This window comes from Cynocephalus volans, chromosome 11 (genome assembly GCF_027409185.1).
Source record: "Cynocephalus volans isolate mCynVol1 chromosome 11, mCynVol1.pri, whole genome shotgun sequence".
NCBI lineage: Eukaryota > Metazoa > Chordata > Mammalia > Dermoptera > Cynocephalidae > Cynocephalus > Cynocephalus volans.
In genome coordinates, this window is record NC_084470.1 from 37,973,278 (window position 1) to 37,992,921 (window position 19,644).

Sequence of the window (19,644 nt, forward strand, 5' to 3'; positions counted from 1 at the left end):
ACATGGAGTGGGTGGTCAGATATTCACATCTGATGCTTAGGGGAAAGGTCTGGGCTAGAGATGGAGGTTTGAGTCTTCCGATATATGTGCTTGATAGTGAAGGGCTTGGACATGGTTCTCATGACCCATGAAGAGTGAGAAGAGGGCCAGAGACACTCCCAGAGACAGAGAGTCCTTTAAATGGGCTGCTAGGTAGGCCTTGTGGGGATCCCAGGATGTAGGTCTGTCAAGCTGAGTAGTTCTTAGCTTTCTCGATCAGCCTTCAATCTCTTTTTCATAAATTGGAAGTCAGCAACAGTTCTGCGAGGGAAATCCCCATGCCTATCTGCCTTCCTCTTTTTGAAGTTAGTTAGCTCAAGGCACATTTAATAACCATGTTTTTAATTCTTGCTATTTTTAAAGTTAGGAGGCATCCTAAAAAGTTCCCATAGCCCACTGACCTTGCCCTGTTTTTAAATAAACGGATATGAGCGAGAGCCCTGGGATGAGATGGCAAAGCCAATAATCATAGTCAACCACGGGCCCTGCCGCAGTTGAGGTGCGTGGTAGCAAACACAGTCTACGTGATTGAGAATGGCAGGTTCTGAAGCTGACCAATCATTGTGCAATTTCCTGAATTTGGTCAAAAGATTATGGGGTAAGTGGGGCAACAAGCTGAGCAGTAGAAAGAAAGTCTGGTGAAATTAATGAGAAAAATATTGTTTTACAGTCCAGCATTCCTTTACAGCTTAAGGTCTGGGCAAACTAAAATGCGTGCCAGGTTAGGCCATATGTTTCTCAAGATAATAAAAATGGCTGGGTGGGGGGAGGGGCTGCCAGCTCTTGTTGAAAGTGACTTGGTTGTTAAGTGGAAGGGACTTGGAAAAGGGGAGGGGGAACATCCTTATGTCAGTGTCTGGTTAGGGCAACTTGACCTGTCTGCCTACGTTCCGTTCCAGATCTTTCCAAGATGGCCCACTCTGCTTTGAATACATCAAGGTCAAGCGGGCACCCCAGCATCTCTTTCAGTCTGATTTCCCCCTCAGGTTTTTAGAAAGTCAGTTCTCACTCTAGACTGCTCTCCCTTCTAAATCGTACATGGAGGAGATAATATTTCATCCCTGTAAAATGAAGCAAAGCTGTGATCAAAGTTACGAAAGAATTTTGAAATACACATGGATGAAAACATTCAGTGTCTAGGGTTTACTTCAGAATAATCTGGGGGCAGGTGGAATTCGGGGGGGAACAAGGTTGGCCATGAGTTGACCAGTGAAGCTGGGTGTTGAGTGAATGGGGGCTCGTTATGTCACGATCTCTACTTTAGGTATGTTTGACGTTTTCCATAATGGGCATGTTTAAATATAAATACGTATTCCAGTTGTCAGGACTGGAAAAATTAATGATATGCCCTTTAAGGTGTGATTTTTTTTTTAAACTTTAAAATGAAAAAGAGAAACTCTGCAAAAGGAAGATGTGCAAACTATAATTCACTTGGAGAATTTATGAAATGCGTGAAAAGTAAAAGTGCTTAAATATTTAAAATTTTAGTTCTAGGGATGATTTCTTTCTGCCATCTTTTGCATTTTTTTTTTTTCAGGAAAGATTTGAGTAAATAAAACAGAACTGTACTGGTTTCTGTCTGTAGAATTTTCTAGCTACCTTGACTTGTAATGTCTTTTCATTGGATGGGACCTCCTTGGAGGAGGTGGCCTTTGCCCCGGGCGCCCAGGCACACTCTTCAATATCACTGGCAGAATGATAGGTGGGATAACAGACAACTTTTCTGTGGAGAATGTCCAGAATCTCAAATCCTTCCTCTTCATCTCTGTGTGAATTAGACTATTTGTGATGGTCCATTTTTACCTTCCAAAAGAGCAGCCCATAATGCAGTGACTTTGGAGAATCTTCGAACACTTATGAAGGAAGAATTTTGGAAAAAGAACTCTGCCCACCCCCCACCAAAAAATGTCCTCCGAGGTGTTGCTTCCTAAGGATTTGGAGCAATGAATAAACTCCACTCATAATATTTTATCTGTTAGCGCTCCCTCGACCTTGACAACGCCTGCCCTCCAAAGGCATCTGGCAAACATTTGCTGAATGCATTTGTATCCATTGTCATTGGGGCCTCACCACAACCTGGCAGGTCTGGAGGCCAAGTTTTGTTACTGGGCCTTGTGAGAATTGGAACATCCTTCACATCTCTTGAATACCTCTTAGATGCCACAGCCTCCAGTCTCTGACTCTCTTTTTGTTCCCAAGATCTTTTTCCATGTTTTGCCTCAGCCTAGAATGTTCTTCCCCTGGTTAACTGCTACTCAGCTCAAATGTTCCTTCCCCTGTGAAGATATTCTCTGGTCAACCTCCCACTCCCTTTCCCCGATTGGGCAGAAGCCCATGTCACGTGTGTCTGCTGCTCTGACCCCCTACAATATTCTCAGGGTATAGTGACTCATTAATCTGTGTGTGGTTACTTGAGGACTACCTTTGTCTACTTGTTGATCAGGGGTCTGGAAGTACTGCAGGCCATTCTTAGGGCTGGGGAAAGGGAATTTCCCAGAAGAAAGTGTCTGTATGTAGGTGGGGGTTCATTGCTGTGCAGAAAAGAACAATCGACATCTGCTATGCTGCCTGATAACTGAAATGAAACAAAAAAAAAATGGGGGGTGGGAGTGAGTATTCATTGTCTTCCTTTTTTGCTAAATTTACTTTCTTCCCTGACTTGCATTTATTGCATGATTTCTTAACAATCAAGGACATTTTTTAGCGTGTGGATCGGCACACTGCAGCCCATGGGTCAAATCCGGCCCACAGCTTTTCTTGGTAAAGAAGGTTTTAGTGGAACACAGCCATGCACGTTCACTGACATATAGTCCTGGCTCCTTTTGCATTCCTTTTGGGCAGAATGGAGTAATTGTGACAGAGACTATGAAGACTTGCAAAGTTTAAAATATTTCTATCTGGCCTTTTATGGGAAAGTTTGCCACCCCCGGTCTAGACTGAGACTCCATGAGAAGCCACATCTGCTGCCTTCACCATTAACATCTCCAGCAGCCGCTGCAGCACCGGGCAGCATAGGTTCCCTGAAAATATTTCAGTAAAACTATTGAATGAATGAATGGGTGAATGAGTAAGTTGACAAACAGCTACTCTAGCTTATATATTTAATTCACAGGAAGCTATTTTTTCGCACTGTGTGCAGGGCTCTCTGCTCCCTGAGATCTACAGCACTTGTTCCTTTGCCCCCTCTGCTTTCTTCTCGGATGTCTCCTCATCAGAAAGGTCCTTCCTGCCCACACTTTATAACACAACGTCTTCTCTCCCCTCTGTGCTGTTTCGCTGAATAACACTTGTCATCACCTGACATTATATTGGATGTGTACATGTTTATTGCCTGCCTTCCCCAAGAAGAAGAGAACGTTGGCTTCCACACCATCACATCCTGCACCCAACACAATGCCTGTAACATAGTGGGTACTCAGCACATGGTTTTAAATTAACGATCACGTTCAGAAATGGTTGTGTGCAGCCCAGGATTTCTTTGTGTGAATTGTAGGCACTCCGTTTGTTTCTTGGATGTGAGCTGTCTTCCCACCGGATCCCAAATGCTGTCTTACACTGATTTTACACCCCCAAGGCATGGACTGGTAAGAAATAGGTGGCCACAGAGATGCTGGAATTCTTCTCTACAGACTCGCCATGCTAGGCACAGCCTTTCCTCTCTCCCATGAGTCCTGAAGGTTGTCTCTACCTTAGAAGGCATTAGCAGATGTCTTTTTTATTAAAACAGGGGGGGACGAAAAAGCACACTCTGGGTGTGGGTGGTAGAGGAAGGGAAAAGGAAGGGCAGAGGGAAGTGAATTGTGAAGCTCTGGCAGGAATGTATTGTATGTTGTTTCTTGGACTTCTTGCTTTTTTTTTTTTTGACCCCTTAGCAAAAGCATTCCCAGGAATAGAAACTGGATTCTCTGTTAATGTCAGACATCCAAGTATGTGGCTGTGAGCTATGCCGAGAATGGTGAAGATGGCTTTATTTCTTTTCCAAATGGCTCTCCAGAGAAATAAATACCTGAGAATTAAAGTTCTGTAGGCCAGAAAGAGGATTTTTGTGCACTAAATAGGATTCAGCAATCCTTTACAGATAGGGCAATTTGGGATGATCTATTTATATTGAGAAACTGATAAGTTCACTCAGGGGAAGGCTAAGTTGGCTGCAATTCTGGCCAACACTTCATATGCTGAGATTGTCTTGGAGGCCGTGGCTTATTTCTGCTATTTCATTTTTTAACATTTTCTTTTAGTAACACGTGTGGCCTGAGAGTGACCCCTCCATAGCATTCAGAGCAGCCAAGGCCAAGTAGAAAAATTTCTTATAGTCCTCATTACATTCTTGTTATGAACACTGATCTTCTGAAAAAGCAAAAAGTATTAAGAATAATTTTATGAAATATATATAGCTTTGGAATTATAAAAAAAAAAAATGGGTTCAAGTTGTGGCTCTGTAGATTACTAGCTTTGTGACCTTAAAGTTTTTTTAACCTCAGTTTCCTCATGTGTTATCTTGGTGAGTAATAGATCCACCTACCACATAATGTCAATGTGAGAATTAAATGAGACCATGTATGTTAAGCGCTTAGCACAGTACAGCATCTGTGAAGGGAGGGGGTCGGCCATGGAGGTGAAATTGTCTGTTAATGCCAAGCTGTACTTATGGCTGAGAGAGATATCAGAAAATCCACATCACACCCTGCAGCCCTGATTTCAGAAACTGATCTGTGACAGTGGGCAGTTTTGAATATGAATTAACACAATGGTTTGGAATTTCTTCCATCTTTGCATTTCAAAGCCAAGAGCAAGCAATAGTCAGTATTTTCTCATAGTAATCCTTGTAGACAATTCCTGATGGTCAAGGTAGGCCAAGAAATGATATGGATCCATCCGTGCACAAGGCATTTTCTTACAGTAGTGGTGTGCTGTTTGGGGGCCTTTAGGGTACACTTGAAAGAAGTTTCCCTCTCCTGTGCTTTGCTTCTACATATCTACATCAGCACCTGACACAGTAGCAGCTCAGTAACTATTCATAGAATGAATAAATGTCAAGTTCCAAATTTCTGAGTCTATTTCACATCAAATCAATTCCTATAAGTCAAGAGCTGGAAGAAACAAAACCCCAAAGGACTAAGGAATTTGCCATCACTTTCCGTAGCTACCATTCCAATCATAAGCAGACTTTTCCCAAGGCTCTGTCTCCAGCCAGTCACTTCTCCTGAGCCTGAGACCCAGATAGCCAGTTGCATGTGGCACGCACCGGACAACTCCATGGATGGTACATGGGCGCCTGGAATTCCATACGTCCTGCTCCTCCTCCTCTGTTCCCTCACCATTGTGTAAGCTAGAAATCAGGTTGTCACTTTGACCCTTCTCACTGCCTGGCACTCACATCCCTTACCCTGGCCTTCTTCCAAAGTTCCTCCCTAGTTCAGACAGCTGTCATCTCTCACCTGGAACTTCTATCAACCACCTCAGTGATCTCTCTTCCCCCAGTCAGTTCTTCACCATGAACACAGTGACCCTTCTGAAAGGCAACTCTGATAATATTACTACCACCACCACCCCAAATGAATTTAAAATCCAAGCCTCCTCGGCAAGATTCACAAGATCACGTAAGCTGTGGTCCAGCCTCCACCCTGAACTGCAAGCCATACCCTATTCCTTGTAGAACTTCAAAGCTGCCCTGTCACTTCCCTCCAGGCCTGCAAACTTGCTCTGTCTTCTGCCTGGAAATCACTCCCATTTTCCAGCCTTTGGGTAGCTACAGCCTCCTCTTGCTTTGGATATCTACGTAGACAGTTCTCAAGTGGAAATGTCTTGTGAGATCTCATGGCTCCATGTTAACCCTCCAGTGAGCTTCTACAGCTGACCAATTTCAGATTCTCTGGGAAATTCATACAGCCTTTTTGTGTTTGTAAACATGGGTAGTTTCACTGATCTGTCTTACAGTTTTGATTACAGAAAAACATACTTTCAAGTGCTTAGACTCAAGTTGATTTCCTAGGCTGATTTTTGAAGGACTTTCTCTGGCCTCTTCTGAAACTTTCTGAAAGTCACCACTTTCTCCATTGCCAAAACCTATGAACTTTGCTTTGTCTCCATTTTTTCTGACAGGCAGCTACATTGGACACTTGGCCAAGCTGCTGCTGCTGCTGCTGCTTCAAATTCTTTCCTCCGTTGGTTTCTAGGCGTTTTAAAATTATTATTATTCCAGTTTCTACCTACTATTCATCTGTTTCCATCAGTGTATCCCCTTCAAGGATCAGTTTCCGGCCCTCTTTTATTTCTCTTCTCCTCTCTCACCTCTGACTGTTCATCTCTTTTCATGACTTCAACAGTCACCTCTCAGGTTTTGACTCCTAAATAATCTAGTTTCACAGCTGTTCACTTGTCAGATCTATAGTACGTCTCTCTACAAACCTCTGGAATTGCCACCTGGATTTCTGATTCATCCCCCCTCAAAACAAATTCATCATTTTGCTGCCAAAAACTGGAATCCCTACCCTCCACCAACTATCCCAATTTTCTTCTGTGTTGTGTTATCATTAGTAGCCTAGTACCAGGACTGAAAACTTATCGTTAATTTTTTTTTTTTTTTTAAGATGACCGGTAAGGTGATCTTAACCCTTGACTTGGTGTTGTCAGCACCACGTTCTCCCAAGTGAGCTAACCGACCATCCCTATATAGAAATCCAAACCCGTGTCCTTGGTGTTGTCAGCGCCACACTCTCCCACGTGAGCCACGGGCTGGCCCTCTTATTGTTAATTCTAAGTCTTATTTTTCATTCCCATATTCACTCGCTTACCAAGTCTAGCATGTTTTTCCTTGCAATGCCTTCCTGAATGCCCTTCCTTCTCTCTCCCTTCATTATTCTAATCTGATCTTTTCTCTCAACCAATCTTTGGTCTCCATTTTTTTCTTTAGTGACACCAGCCACCCCACTTTCCTTTAAACATGATGCATTCATTCCTGTAAGTATTTCCACATATCTCTCACATCCAGAATGTTCTTTCCTCCCCTTTCTGTCTCTCCAGTGAGTCCTTGAAAGACCAATCCAAAGCTAACTTCCATCATATAGCCATGTTGTCTCCAACCCTTTGGCCTTTGAACATATTGTTTTCTTCATTCAGAATATCTCTTATCCCCCCAAGCCCCATTCACTTAGATATATGCTGAGCATCTTTAATGGGAAAGACACTGCACTGTGCACTGAGGATAGTGGGATGAATAAGACCTAGCACACTCCTGTAGAGCATTCAGCTCAAGATTCCTCTCTCCTGTGGCTTTTTTCATGTCTCCACAGGCTAAACTATCAGCTTCCTCATTTGTGGGTCTAGGTACCATCTCACAACCTGCTCCTTAGATTTTGTATTCCTATTGGCTTGAATCAATGAGTGACTATTTCCCTTCTGGCATCTAGCACAGTTCATGATAATTATTTCTTTAGGTAACTGTGTCTTTCACTAGAATGCAAATCTGTTGAAATGATAATCTCTCACCCTTGTTTTTCTAGCATCTCTTATAGTGTAAGTACTCAATAACTATTTGAACAGAAGAAGAATTAAGTAGATAGATGGATGGATGAAAGGATGAATGGATTGATGAATAGACATAACTAGATGCACATATGGATGAACTGAGAGGTAGATGGACAGATGAGTGAAAGGATGGACAGATGGACAAATGGAGGGATATGTGAGTGAATAGATCAATGGATGAAAAAAATGGGACATATGGATGGATGGCTGAGTGGCTGAACAAATAGATGAACAGAAAGATGGACAGAAGAATGGGTGGATAAATGAATGACTGGACAGAAGGACTGGATGAATAGACAGATAAGTGGATAGATGGGTGAATAGATGGATAGATGGATGGACAGATGGATAGCTGAGAAAAACTCACAGTTAATAGAGACTTCAGATCAATAATTATTAGGAAAGGAGATTATGGATAATTGATAATCATATCCAATAGTGGGCTGGCATATATCTCTTACATGAACTGCCAATTCTCTAAAAATTAAAATTAATAGACTGCTTTTAGAACAAAAGCCAAGCAAGATTTGCACTTACTTGGTGATTCAGAGATACTTAGAAACCCACATACTTCAAAGACCACAATGAGAATCACTTAGAGGTATACAGGCTGGCATAAACTAATTGAAATGCTGTTAAATGAGAGTTTTTTATTTAAACTAAATATGTAATATAAACACCCACATATCCACATTAGACCATTTCTCTAATGATTTGGGTTTCTAAAATTTATTTGACAATATAAAGGAGCTTCTCTACATTTATATCCTAGATAGGGTTTTTAGAAGACATCTGGCAAAATTACAAGCCATCTGTCTATCGCTCTAGGACACCCTATCAACACAAAGATGGCTCAGGCAGAGATTTATCAAGTGTGTCGAGCAATATCTGAAAAAATTGAATCCCAAGGTGAACTGGTCACATTTGTTTACTAAGCCAAGTTCATATGGAAAGTCCCACCGTAAGAAATGAACCCATTGAAAGTTTAAAAACTGCCAGTTTACCTATGTTCTGTCTTCCCCTTAATCTCCAGTTGTATGGAGGCTGGAACATTGGTCTTGCCTTGGATAAAAAGGTTCTTTCCTTCCTTATTTTCTCCCTGCTTCCATTCTTTGCTTATTTCCTTCCTTCCTTCATTCTGTTTCTTTCCACCTTCTTTCCTCCACTGCTGCCTTAGCATTTCACATTTCAAACCATTTGTGTATATTAAACCCTCAAATTCTATATTACATATCATGTGCATTTCATTTATTGAGGGAAAAACCATACTTTATTTGACTCAGTATCTTCCATAGCTACAGAACTCAATAAGTGTTTGGTGAATAAACAAATTGGTATGAGACTCCCACTATTTCTGTACATTATACTGTGTTACAATCATTTATGTATCTAAATATATATAAGAATCTTGTGTGTAATGGACAAAAATTAATGTCCTGAGGAAATTGAGGATGAGAGACATTAAGAGACTACCCTGAGTTTGCACAGTTCATAAATGATGGACTAAAATACAGGCCTTTGGAATTTTACTCCAGTGTTCCTTCCACTTATCCAGTGTTCTTTTCATGTTATATATGGTCTATGGGGAACAGTTCCACTATTTCTGTGTGTTGTAACAAATATGGGCAGTATCTGAAACTCTGAGTTCCAAGAATGACAGATTGTTTTCTTTCTTGCCTTAACTGATGAATAAAGGCAACCTTTGTTTAAATATCTGATGGGTTAAAAGGCATGTGGACATGCACTACAGTTGTGTAAAACCACTACACAGACTGTGTCTGTTAGTTATTGCTGTGTAACAAACCACCTGATGCTCACTGGCTTGAAACGATAAGCATGTATTATTGCTCACAAGACTGTGGATAAGCTGGTTGTACTTCTGGGTTCAGTGAGCTCTCTCACAAGTCTGTGGTCAGCTGCAGTTTGGGTGGGCAGCTCTGCTGGTGTTGCCCAAGCTCTTTCTCAGGTTCAAGGGTAGGCTGGCTCCAGGCTGATTCAGAATGGTCTTGGCTGGAACAGCTGGTCTGTCCTCCTCATGGTGTCTCAGAACTTCTGCCTCTCAGAACTTTCCCTGAGCTGAGAAAAGCCTTATTTCTATTTTTTTTTTTTTTTAAAAATTAATAGGAAAAGCATGATGAGAATATCAAGGAGGACTTCAGTTTATTTGCTGAAAATTAACTGGATTTAGAGAACAGTAGGAATAAAAAATCGGGCCATTAGAATTTATCATGGTAGAGAATGTTTAATATTTGAAAGCCCATAAGTTTCTATAAAGAATGTATATGACACAGAGCAAAATTCGAGTTTATCTGGAACAGTCTGGTGTTGGGAAACTTCTTTGTCCTCCCTGTCCCTCATCAGATACTGTTTTTGAAAAGTGGTCTTACCTACTCCATGGAAGAAAGGTAAAGGGATGCGCATGTATCTCTGCTCGACTTTTTTACCCTCGATATGTGTGACCCTTATTTTAAGACTATACATTCCTGGATCTGAGACTACCTGCTTTTTTTCAAAAGCATTAATAAAAGACCCGCTAAAAGTATTTCAGATACACGAGGGCAGGTTTGCCTTCAGCAGAAATGAACTTCAGCTTGATATAGCAAAGAATTTCCTGCCCATGAAAACGGATTGTGGAAGAGGATTCTGACCTCTCCTTTTCTAGATCAGAGGTTTTTGAAGTGAGGTGAATTGATCGTGCAGGAGGTGTGTGTTTACTCCCAATTAGAAAGCGGAGGGCCAGCCTCAACACCTTAAGTTTTCATTTTTTAATGTTCAGTTTTATGCTATCAATGAAGGCCTTTATGTCAGCTTTCATCCATATTGGATAGCTCTGTCACAAACATGAAGTCAAGCACTCGTCGCCTCATATGGAGGGGGTTTAGGCAAAGCCATCACTGATAGTAGTCCATTGCTACCAGAGGGGACATGCACAAAAATAGCACCGATTGAAGGAAAGCATCTCAGAAGTGGACGCCATTTCTCAACTACTCGTTGTCAAGCTCTGCTTTGTACGTCATGCCAGAAGGTTTTCTTTTTCCATCATCTCTGGACATTTTAAGATATTTCCTACATTTCAAATGTCCAAAGAAAAGGATTTGTCATTATAACTGAACCTCTAAACTCTAAATCCTTTGCCTTGAAACAATGGCCACCACCCCAAGCCTGTCCAAGAATGAACGTGGCCACAGTAGGGCTGGCCACGCCAGCCCAGACAGAGGAAGAAAAAGGCATTTGGAACACTGTCCACTCAAGAAGAGGTAAAATCTCCGCATCTAAAGGCAGCCATGAAGGAGAATGTGTTTGCATTGTTGTGGAAGTTTCGTTAACATGGCATACTACTTTAACTAAAAAGAAGTACCTGGCATCTGGACATTCTGGTATTTCAGGGATTTTCTATGACTGCTGTTGAATAACTTTAAGAAGCTGAGCTAGGCTGGAAGATCCATGTTAAACTCTCACAATGGTATGTCCAGACTATTTCCCCCAAGACTTGAATATTTAATATTCTGTAAAAATTCTAAGTATGCTCCTTACTTGATCATTGGCACAGGCCCGCCAGGTTGTCCCTTAGAACTGGTGATTGACACCCCATCACCTTTTGAAGTCCTTGCATGTGTGCTGCCACATTGCAGGTTTGGAGCGATCCTCTGAGGATGCTATTTGGACCTCCATTTCACAAACTTTGAGGTCCAGATACCAAGGAATGAAAAGACTTTATTCACTCAAGAGACACTCTTGGGTGCCCTGTCCTCAGCCTGGCCCAAAAGGCACGTGTCTCATAAGTGGTGAGAAAAATTAGCTGCAGCCTCATTCACTAACCATATTTCTACATGTATTTGTTCAAATTTTAACTAGCATTTACGTGGCAGGTGCTGTGTTAGGAAAGAGACACAGTCTCCATCTTCAAGGATGTGGAGGTGTTATCCACTCACCCCGACTCTACCCAGCTTTACACCAGGACCTGTTGTGTTCAATGCCCGAGCACCAACCCCCAATTCCTTAAATGAAGGGAAAAGTACAGCTCTAACAATTAGTAATAGATCCACTTGCCTTCATGTGGTATTTGAACCATGATAGTTCATTTACCTAATTAGTTCAAAAAATAATTTTTAAACTATATTTTAGGTTTTTTTTCTTATATCAGTATTTTAGTTACAGGCCCTGCCCCTCTCACGACACCAGACAGCTCTAATCACCAACTGTGACCCATAATTCTTGCAGTTAGTAAGGAGCTGAAGAGTCAAGGTAAATGAATTGCAGACTTTAATTTTCAAGCAAGAATAAATAGGCCACTATGCTTCCTTTGCTAAACTAAATATAAAGAACTTTATGGACAAAAATACTGTGGATTATATTGTCCTTTTGCGGTGGGGGATGTGAAGGAAATTTTAGTGAGGCATTGTTTTCATCTCTTCCTGAATCCAAGTGAAATCCACATCTTCTGCATGTTTCCTGCATTAAATTTTTATTGTGTGCATGGAAATCAATATTCCAGATACATGCACAAGTGCACACATTAAAATGAACATGACTTCATTTATTTCCATGATTAGACATTCAAATAAAAGTGCTTGGGTGTCTGTTTTCATATTCATAGGTCGAGATCCGTACATCAGAGGTATTTGTATAAGTGACACTTTTATTACATTCATTTCATTTGCAATATGATAGTGGATCATAAATATGTTACTTTTATGCCACCAAATCTGATTTGTAGCACTTAGCCCCTCACAAGGAGAATACTTGATATTTTATGGAGCACCTTTCATCCAAGAAGCTCTTTGCAAACATCGGGCTGGGTTCTATCAGGTGTATAAATCACGCTTGTGACCCTATGGATGCCCCCCACCTTCCTTCGCCAACTTCCTGGGTACTACAGCAGGGATGGGCAGCACTTACTGATTCCTCTGCAGGTCCCAAGATGATGATGAGACCTTTTATTTCTGGAAGAAAGAGGCTCAGGTGAGCTCTGTGTTGCCACTCACAGGCCCTGACAGTGAACAGAACTCTACATTTAGTCACGTGTCCACCTTGTCATTTCCATACAGTTTTTGAGCCCCCACTGTGGACTATGTGCTGTATTAAGCCCTGGGGACATAGAGACAGGTAAACTCTGGCCCATGCCTTCCAGATGTTCACAGACTGGTGGGTGGGGGTCGGGGAAGGGGAGGCATGTGGGATAGACTCTGATGCAGGTGTGACCGTGTGTGCCCCTCTCCCTGCCACCCCATTCCCTTCCAGAGCTGGACTGTGCCTAAAAGCAGCTTGTCATTTCCCCATGCCCATCATGGGTATATTGGCACATATGCCAGCCACTTGTGATCAGAGTGAAAGAGGAGGCTGGCCTGGCCGTCGCACATCACAGCAGCCTTTGGGCTGAGTATCAGTTGCACACCCCAGGCTCCCAGAGAAGAGAGTCACAGTCTCCCTGCCCATCATCCCATATCTCCCTTCAACTCACCCTCTCCTTCCCCCAGATTATCTGGGTCCCCCCAACACCCCCCCACACACATCCAGTGATACCCACACAGCGCTCCCTGTAACATAGCCAACCTTATAGCACTTACAATGCTGTAGACTCATGTATGTGCAACAGACACAGCAGAGCACAGTGGTCAAGAGTGGGGGCCCTGGAGCCAGGTTTCTTGCGTTCAGATCCCCATTGCATCATTTATAGGATGCATGGTGTTGGGCGGGTTACTCTCCTTTCTGTGCCTCCATTTTCTCATGTGCAAAATGGGCATAATGGTGATACCTACCCTATCAGGTTGTTGTGAAAATCAAGGGACTTACCGTGAATAGACAGCTTCAGCAAGGGCCCGATAGCTGCCATGATAGTTGTGATTAACAGTTTGAGTATTATCATAAATGATACTCCAGTATATGGATCACAGTACATATAATAGTGATGCCAATATTCTTATTATTACTGTCGTTATTATTATATGATTAATGTCTGTCTCCCACCACGAGTGAGCTCCATGGCAGCAGGAGCAATCCTGTGGTACAGATAACACATAGTAGGTGCTCAATAAATATTCATTGAATGAATGAATGAATGAACAAAACAGTGAAGGAATAAATGAATCCCCCCACTCATTTAGTGATGCTACCAGATGGCTGCTCCAAAACCACCATTTTTTTGGCAAGTCTCCTCTGTCACAGGCAGCCATGGACCCCACAGTATTTCCCCAAATCCTCGGTGTTCAGGTCCACTCATCTCCATGGAGGAGGGCCTTACATCTCCATGCAGGTGCTACTGCCATCCGGGCAGAGAGAGACTCTGAGAGGAGCTGGCTCCCCTGGGATTGGCTCCAGGTGGTAAGCAGTAGAGCTGGCATTTGTTCCAGGTCCTCTGGCTTCCCCTGCAGCACCTGTGTCACCCCATTCTCTGCCCCTAGTGCTGCTGACCGTGAGGCTTCAGAGAGGCTGTCCCAGGGCCCTCATGGTCTCCTGTGCACTGTGTCATCTCCTGATTCTGGTGGTTCTTGGCAGCCGTCCCCATGCCCTGCCCAAACTATCTGCGTTCCATCATGTTCTGAAACCATTGAGCAAACAACTGCTGAAGCCACGTGTTGAGAAAATGTGTCCAACTTAGGAAGCTTTACGTACCTGGGGCATTAGCACCAAAGCAGTTACTGTCCTCTGTAGTAACTCTGTAGCTTAGGGAGGACAATAGGAGCCTGGAAAGCAGCCTGAGGTTACACACCGGCCCCCGGCAATGAGTCGGCTACTAAGGGTGCTCTAAATGGGGGTCCCGTGGCACAGATGCTGCTGTGGCTTTGCAGCTGTTATTTTGCAAACTGTGGTGCTATCACTACACATCCCAGCCAGGTCCTCCCCATGTGGCACCCAGCTGCAGGTCCCTGAGGTGCCTTCCTACATGACCTTGCCTCTCACTTTCTTGGCTTAGATTACATACTCCATGGTGGTAGCTCACAGAATGTCCCCTCCCTCCCAGGTAACCCTCCCAAGCTGTGTTGCTCATCTGGGTTTTCTGGGGGCCTTGGGTGGATGGAGACAGTGCAGCAGAATGCCTAGGAGAGCAGGTGCAGGTCCCACAGACCTACCTGGTAGGGGACTATGGGTCACGTTGGGTTGTTTGCTTTGTGGTCCATCTTTTAGCTTTTCTGCATTTGTCACCGAAACCCTCACTTGACTACTTTCAGACAGGATGTTCTTGGGCTTCAGGTTTCTTGAATGTAGAAATGGGATTATAGTGCCACCTTGCCTGGGTTATTGTGGGGATTTAGTGAGCTAGAATTCTTAAATTGCGTAAGGCACTGGCTGGCTCCTGCTAAACAATCGCTAAATGGTGTTGTGTGTTAACTGCTGTGTTTTTAGCCATCTTGGCTTCTGTTTCTACTCAGAGCAGTTCCTAGTGTTTAGTGACTGTGGCCTCCCACAGGGCTCTGAGTTTTTTGTTGTTTTGAGATATAACTCACGTGATATAATATTCATCATTTAAAGTGAATTCAGTGGTTTGTAATGTATTCACAAAGTTGTGCAACCTTCACTGCTATCTAAGTCCAGAACATATTTATCTCCTCAGAAGAAACCCTGCACCCACAGCACTTGCTCCCTGTCCCCGCCACCCACCGCAGCCCTTGCAAGCCACTAGTCCACTTTCTCTCTGTGGATTTGTCTGTTCTGGAGCTCTTATATAAGTAGAATCGTGCAGTGTGTGGCCTTTCATGATGGCCTTTTTTCACTGTGTGTGATGTTTCCAAGGTTCATCCATGTTGCACCGTGTGTCAGTGCTTCATTTCTTTTTATGGTGAATGTTTCATTGTATGGATACACCACATTTTGTCTATCCAGTCATCAGTTGATGGGTGTTTGGGTTGTTTCCACTTTGGGGCTGTTATGAATAATGCCGCTATGAACATTCACGTACAAGTTTTGCATGGACATGTATTTTCAGTTCTCTTAGGAGTACACCTAGGGGAGGAGTTGCTGGCCCATATGGTAACTCTGTATTTAACTTGGTGAGGACCTGCCAAACTGTTTTCCTTGGGGCTCTGTTTTGGAAGGACCCTGGCCACTGAGATTTGACTTTTGCATTAGCTAAAGACGGTCATTGGGAGAGGCAGGGAAAAGGATCTGAGAACCAGCACTGAGAGCCCGTGGCGCTCACACGTAAGCCTTCAGGCCACAGCCTCCCCTCATCAACCCAGACAATATCCTCTCAGAGAGCCACCGGCCCAGCTCTGCCGCCATGGCTCTGCCACCATGTGCTGCCCCTTCCGCCTCCCTGTCTCCTTTGCTGACCGTATCCTTTGTACTCTCCCTGCTTTGAACCACGATACCCTTTCTCCCTGTGTCCTGCACCTGGCCATAGAGGCCTGATGGGTCAATCTGCGCTGGAAAAGAATACAGTGGAGGCTGAGCTGCCCACTCACTTACCAGTGATCTAGTAATGTTCTGAGCCAACAAGCAGCATCATTGCAGAGTCCTGGAGGAAGGACACTCTCTGGAGAGGTGTTCTCAAACATGTCCCATCCTTAGGAATAAGTGAGTCCAAGTGAGGAGAACTCATCAGCTTCATAAACAGGCACATTCCTTAGCCTCCCCAAGGCTCAGTTTCTTTATCTTTAAAATGGGTTTAAAATTGCCTGCCTGATAATGGGATTAAGTGAGATACCGTGGACAAAGCTCTCAGCAGTGTTCAAGAGACTCAAGAAATGTCCCTTTTCTCCCCAGCTGCCCTCCCTCCTGGTCAGGTGCAAGGGGCATGTTCAGAAACTGCGATTGTTCAGTAACATTTGCCCCCTCCCCTTTTTGTCTTCTCCTCCGTCCTTCCCACCACCTTCTCTTTCCTTTCCCCTCCTCTCCTCTCCCCCTGCCTTGGTTTTATGCTGCCCTCAGCTCCTGCTCCACACAGGGCCTGGGGATTCTCCTAGTGTAGACCCAGGGAACTGCCAGATCTTAAGTCGCTATTGTGCTCTTGGGGAAGCAACCAGGCCAAATCCTCTTAGGGCAGATCAGATTATGCCCTGGGTCATTTTGCAGCACAGATTCCCAGGTCATGGTGGTGGCATAGGCAGCCAGGAGGTATCCAGCCTGCACCCGCTGGTCACCAGAGAGCGTGGACTCCCCGGAGGGGTGGCGGGTCTGGTTTCACCTGTCTGGCTCCCCAGGTTTCAGTTTCCTTCCGCAGGAGATCCTAGCCAGGGGCTAGAGCTTTGAGTTACACTTGGACTGGAGGTCATCTGAGAGGCCTGGGCTGTGGGAGGAAGCCCGGGCTTCCACAGCACTGTGCCCTGGACTTGACTGTGTGCCCCATGCCTGTTCTGCCAGGGTGTGTGGAGCAAAGGACACCCACCTGCTGAGGGTCCAGTGGGCCAGACACAACATGGAGTCGCGTGGCTGCTAATGAATTAGTGAATGAATGGTGTTCATGCTGCCTCAGTTACTCTTTTTAAATAATTTTATGAATAACAAAAGACTATATTTTTAATACAGAAAGTTCAGGAAGCAAAAAAACACGAAGGGACAAAAACCATAATTCGATCACCTCTGTAATGAATTTCTTCAAAAGTGCCAGTCAGTTAGTTCAGACAACTGAAAAGTAAAGAAACCAAAATGCTTAGCTAGTAAATACTAATCATGAAGCAACGGGGACTTTGTTCAGTGACCTGAGGTTCCCTTGCAATGTCTCTCAGGGCCTTCCCTCTGGAATTGGAGGGTAACACTCTTAGAAAAAACCTTCCCTCTCCAAGGAATCCAGTCCGCATAGGAAGTTCTCTCACAACAAGCTGCAGCTCTAAGCCTCCTAGCTGGGACTGAGCTTTCCCTAAGAACTGACTGGCACATGCACACACAGAAAGACAAAGCCAGCTCCCTGCCTAGACCCCCTGCTGCCAAACCTCTTTGCTAGGGAGATGTGTTCATACCACCTTTTCCTGCTGTTTCTGCTCCAAGCGTGAGGTGATTCCCAGGTGTCCTTGGGAGATGGAAGCTCTTGACTCAGGCAGTGCGGGCACCACACTCTTGACCGCTAATTTGCCTTGTCTCTCATTTCCAGCTGTCAGGAATGACAGAAACAAGAAAAAGAAGGAGCCTTCAAAACAAGAATGCACAGAGAGCTATGAGATGACAGCGGAGCTGGACGACCTCACAGAGAAGATCCGGAAAGCGCACCAGGAGACCTTCCCCTCGCTGTGCCAGCTGGGGAAGTACACCACGGTGAGACATGCTGCCACCCAAGCTGCAGGGTGTGGGCCGTCACCCATGTGTGCGTGCACAGACACACACACACACACTGTCACACTCTTTGCCCTGGGCCTGGCAGGGACTGCACCCAAACATGGCTCAGGGCTGGTGTGTCAGCCAAGTGGAGCTATGCAGTGAGCACTTCTCTCCGAGTGGCAGCCCTTGGCTGGTCACTGGGTAGGGTGGGTGTCTCTTCAGTTCAGTCACGTAGGCCTGCATTCCCTCAGGAAACGTTAGCTGAGCACTTACTATACACCAGGTGAGTGACATGCACTGGCACATGGACTATTTGGTGCTGCTCTCAGGGACTCTGTTCTGGTGAAGGAGACAGGCAGAGCCAGTACAGTATTGCATGGGTCATGACAGACACCTGTACAGAGAGGGGACCCTGAGGTTCAATCTTTTAAAAAGACCAATCCAGCAGTAAAAGCCACCCAAGATTATCCCCTGGCCAGGATCTGGCTTCAGTGAGAGGGCATGTATAAAACCCCTAAGCCTGGAAAAGTTCAGGGTAGGTGTGACCTATCCCCCAGGAGGAATGGCTTTCACTGAGGTTAGAAACAAAGAGAAGGGGGAAGGAGAGAAAGTGAGATGAAAAGGTAGGAGGCATGTGTTGACTGGTCTAGGATGTGCAGTGGGGACATCACGATGTGTTTTACTTTTTCAAAGTAGTTTTTACATGTGTTGTGTTCAATAATATGTATTCCTAGTCTGTAGCACATAAAAGGCATTCAATAGATATTTGATGAATGAGCAAATGAATGAGTGCATATAACTAGGATGTTCTTCTGGCCTCTTCGAATGGCTTATGTTTCTCACCTAAGATGCCAGTAAATGTACTTTAAAAGAAATCCAAATATTGAAGCATTTGCTGGTTTGGTGACTGGTGTGCTAGAAAAAGAATAGCATAAAAGGGCCAGGAGAAAAAGTGCTGATGGGAGGAAGAAAAAGAAACGGGATGGAAGGGCTTTGACGCAGTGCTTGTGGAGAACCTCGTGTCATGTATTGGGATGTGGGTGCCACAGATGTATGTGTGAAATGGGAATGGTGACCAGGAGCAGACCCCGAGAGTCACCTGTGGAAATTGGTGCCAGAACATGCCCAGGCGGCTTCTCAGGTGAACGTGAGGCTGCACAGTTGGGTGGCAGCCACTCCTGAAGGGCTGGTACTGGCATGAGGCAGGGAGGTCTCCTGTCCAAGGCAAAGGCTTCAGCTCACCGGGGAGCAGAGGAAGGATCTAGTTGCAGTCTCCGCAAAACTCAGCGTGCATCTGAAGCTACTGGCTCAGCAGGCGCGGCCTGTGGCGTAGCCACAGCTCCCAGTAAAGCCGGTGCTGCCGCCCTGCAGAGCTAAGGCCATGAACTGTGCTTTGAGTAGCAAGACCCAGGATGACTTTACAGGGTCCACCCAGCCCTTGGTGTCAGGGAGGAGAAATGCTGGCATGCCTGCCACATTGAGGGAGTCACATGGCTCACTGGACCAGCCCCCTTGAGCTTGGGGAGCGGTGTCCTAGCCCAGAGCAGGGACGCAGAGCAGGACAAGGCAGGACACCATGAGGGAGCTTTTGATTCAGCTGGGAGGACAAGCAGAGGCTGCGGGAGGTGACAGTGTGCATCCTGGAGCCCAGCGTGCGGTTCCCGTGCTGCTCAGCACCGACCAGCCGTGTGACCGCGAGCACATTACTCCACCTCCCTCAGCCTCACTTTTCCCCTCTGGAAATGGGATGATGTAAATGGTGGGGAGAGTGCAATGAGCCAATTCATGAAAATCTTCTGTGACGGGACCTGGAAATAAGGACACAGCAGTGGTGCGACAGAACTGCTGTCCAGCACACCCCCGTCTCCTGGGCACGAGTGGAACCTC

The 19,644-nt window shown here is 44.8% G+C and overlaps 1 protein-coding gene across 2 annotated transcripts in view; it reads left to right on the forward strand.

The window, feature by feature from the left end:
- Positions 1–19,644, forward strand: part of RARB (retinoic acid receptor beta) — a 168,109-nt gene that overhangs the window by 115,069 nt on the left and 33,396 nt on the right. For both annotated transcript variants that reach the window (XM_063113653.1, XM_063113652.1), the window contains exon 4: positions 17,594–17,754. In XM_063113653.1, the coding sequence (XP_062969723.1) occupies positions 17,594–17,754 (161 nt within the window). The remainder of the gene's footprint in view (positions 1–17,593; positions 17,755–19,644) is intronic.